General features: G+C 39.4%; 1 protein-coding gene across 1 annotated transcript; it reads right to left on the reverse strand.

Moving 5' to 3' along the window:
* Positions 1–201: 201 nt before the first annotated feature.
* LOC115454477 lies at positions 202–1,655 on the reverse strand. Its single transcript, XM_037446069.1, has 2 exons — positions 1,562–1,655; positions 202–1,328 (listed from the first exon to the last, which is right to left on the reverse strand). The coding sequence occupies exons 1-2, from the start codon at positions 1,653–1,655 to the stop codon at positions 604–606; spliced, it is 819 nt and encodes a 272-aa protein (XP_037301966.1). The 3' UTR covers positions 202–603.
* Between the last annotated feature and the right edge of the window lie 786 nt (positions 1,656–2,441).

A 2,441-nucleotide genomic window follows, 5' to 3' on the forward strand; every position in this document is an offset into this window, starting at 1 on the left:
AAGTCATCAAGATAAATTACTGAAAGTAAACCTAGGGACCTCAGATGGAAAACAACTGGTTTCATGATCTTTGTGAATACATATGGGGCTGTGCTAAGACCAAATGGAAGACAGGTGAATTCATATAAAGTACCTTGAAACAGGAAACGTAAATATTTTCTATCAGAATTTGTTATTGAGAGCAAATAGTATGCATTTTCAGGTCTATTGTGGCCATAAAACACCCTGAGGTCATAAGTTTAGTCGCAGTTCTAATGTCTTCAAGTTTGAAGTGTCTAGTAGCAATAAAATTATTAAGTTTTTTGAGATTTAAGATAAATCTCCAAGTACCATCTGACTTGGGGTGTAAGAATATACTAGACAGAAACTGTCCATCGGAATGTGAACATTCCACTATAGCACCCAACTTTAACAACTTATTTATTTCTATGGAAATAAGCTTATTTTCTTCTTGGCTGAACATATTTTGTGGAATAGCATCTTGTACAGGAGTACTTACAAAAGGCAAAGAGTATCCTTTGATCCATGTATGTATGGTTTTGTTTGTAGTGATGCTATTCCAGTTTTTTAAAAATAGTTTTAATCTACCTGTTTGTACCTGATCTACCGGCGATTCTGGCGCCGGGAATGATAGTGCCTCGGGGGCGACCGCTTCGCCCGAACTGTTGGTTTCGCCACATGCCTTATCTTCTTTGTTTGTTTCGGCCCACTGGGACGAGCTGCCTGCAGCCGTTGTGGGCCCCTGTAGTTTTTTTGATTCGGTTTCATAGGTGGTTTTGCCTGAGTTGGTGTGTTTTTTAATTCTTGTCCGGACTTTTTTACAGCTTTAACGGCATTCACTTTTTCCTGAAGCTTATCACCAAATAAATACTCTGAAATTGGTGTTTTCTCCATTAACTCTTTCATCTCCTTATTAAGTCCCGGAAGAATCAAAGATCTCCTTGTCATACAGTTATTGTAATACAAATCACAAAGTAGTCTACCAGAGTCACTTAGGATTTCAATGTTTTCCTTGTTGTCCAGACAAATTATATTATTCAGCACCTTTGCAATGCATGTCACTGCTGCACCCAACACAACTTGCTGTTCAGCAATTCTCCTATCCCTCTTGATACCACTATCATTCATGGCAGCCACTACTTCTTCATTAAGCTTGGGTGGAATCAATAACGGTAGATTTTTGGGAGTGTCATATTTCTTTATAATTTGTATTTTTGTGTCTTCCTTGAGACCATTTTGAATTATTGTAGTCCAGCGCCTGGACAATCCATCATGGATGCTTATAGCATTATTAGCAGAAGGTGTGCCTTCTTCGCCGGGGGGAGCGCCTCAGGCTAACCTCTCGTGAAAGCCACAAGGATGTATACACTGACAAAGTTCTTCAGCAAAGTAACTTTGAGTGTAGGTACCACCGGCCAACCTCTCGTGAAAGCTCAATCATAGTGGTATTTTTAATTATGAGCCGACAAACCCGGTCTCATGGTTAACCTCGCGTGAAAACTCTTGAGAACAAGATAATTGGATTTTCCAGGTAATCTGCGTTTTATAAGAAAAAACTTACCCGAATGTCTCCGCCTCATACGTTTCTCGAGCTCCATTAGCCGCTCGCTCAACTCGTTGATCATATCGCGTTTTCTTTTCTTGTCTTTTCCCATTTTAACACAAAATTAAATTACGTGAACAGCGCGCAGCACACAAAAAAGTACAATGACATTGACAGGTCGTAGAAAAGCGCGGTAACATAACATAGACTGCAAATTTTTTGCTTTATCTTTAAACGATTGTGGCAGCAAGTAGTTCACAGGTACAAACTACAATGTACAAAATGAGGACGAGATTATTTCCTATAATTATATGCAGGCGTTACACTGATATGCTAAAATAACCCTATGCTTAAAATAGACAAATAAATCGTTTAAAAAATCCAATTGAATGGAAGCTTACACGTTTCCCTTCTTGTAAGGGACGTAGGGTTGTCACGTCGTCGTCGACTGGCCGACCCGCCACCCCTGTCAATCCTGTACCAGTATCACATGTTCCCGCGTCTGCGATTTCCTTCTATACTGACCACTGAATTACCTACGACTACGTATTTAGTCAGCCTGATTGCTAATGCCGCTTGACATAAGGCCTTATGGATGCTACGACTACTATATCGACATGGGTTGGAATTTGAGACGAAAACAAACATTAGAAACTATGTAATAATAAGTTACAACCTTTATTGCAAAAGTGGAAAATAATATCAAAAAGATACTAGACGATTTGAGTCTACAAACTACAAAATATTCCAAGCAATTAGTTCTATATATTAAAAGTACACTATTCTACAAGTCGATAGACAACAATGCGCACGGCCTGGGAAGGAACTGACACAAATATGTCGAATAATGCGTAACCGACCACAATGGCGCTCAGTTTAAGGTCGCGTTCAATGGCTG

The sequence above is a fragment of the Manduca sexta genome, unplaced genomic scaffold, assembly GCF_014839805.1.
Source record: "Manduca sexta isolate Smith_Timp_Sample1 unplaced genomic scaffold, JHU_Msex_v1.0 HiC_scaffold_2510, whole genome shotgun sequence".
NCBI lineage: Eukaryota > Metazoa > Arthropoda > Insecta > Lepidoptera > Sphingidae > Manduca > Manduca sexta.

What these genes read in the sequence shown, in the direction of transcription:
- LOC115454477 (XM_037446069.1), bottom strand. Translation starts at nt 1,655, where the DNA reads ATGGGAAAAGACAAGAAAAGAAAACGCGATATGATCAACGAGTTGAGC. An exon ending in TATGAGGCGGAGACATTCGG is followed by an intron (nt 1,329 to 1,561) that starts GTAAGTTTTTTC and finishes GGTTAGCCTGAG; the next exon opens with GCGCTCCCCCCGGCGAAGAA.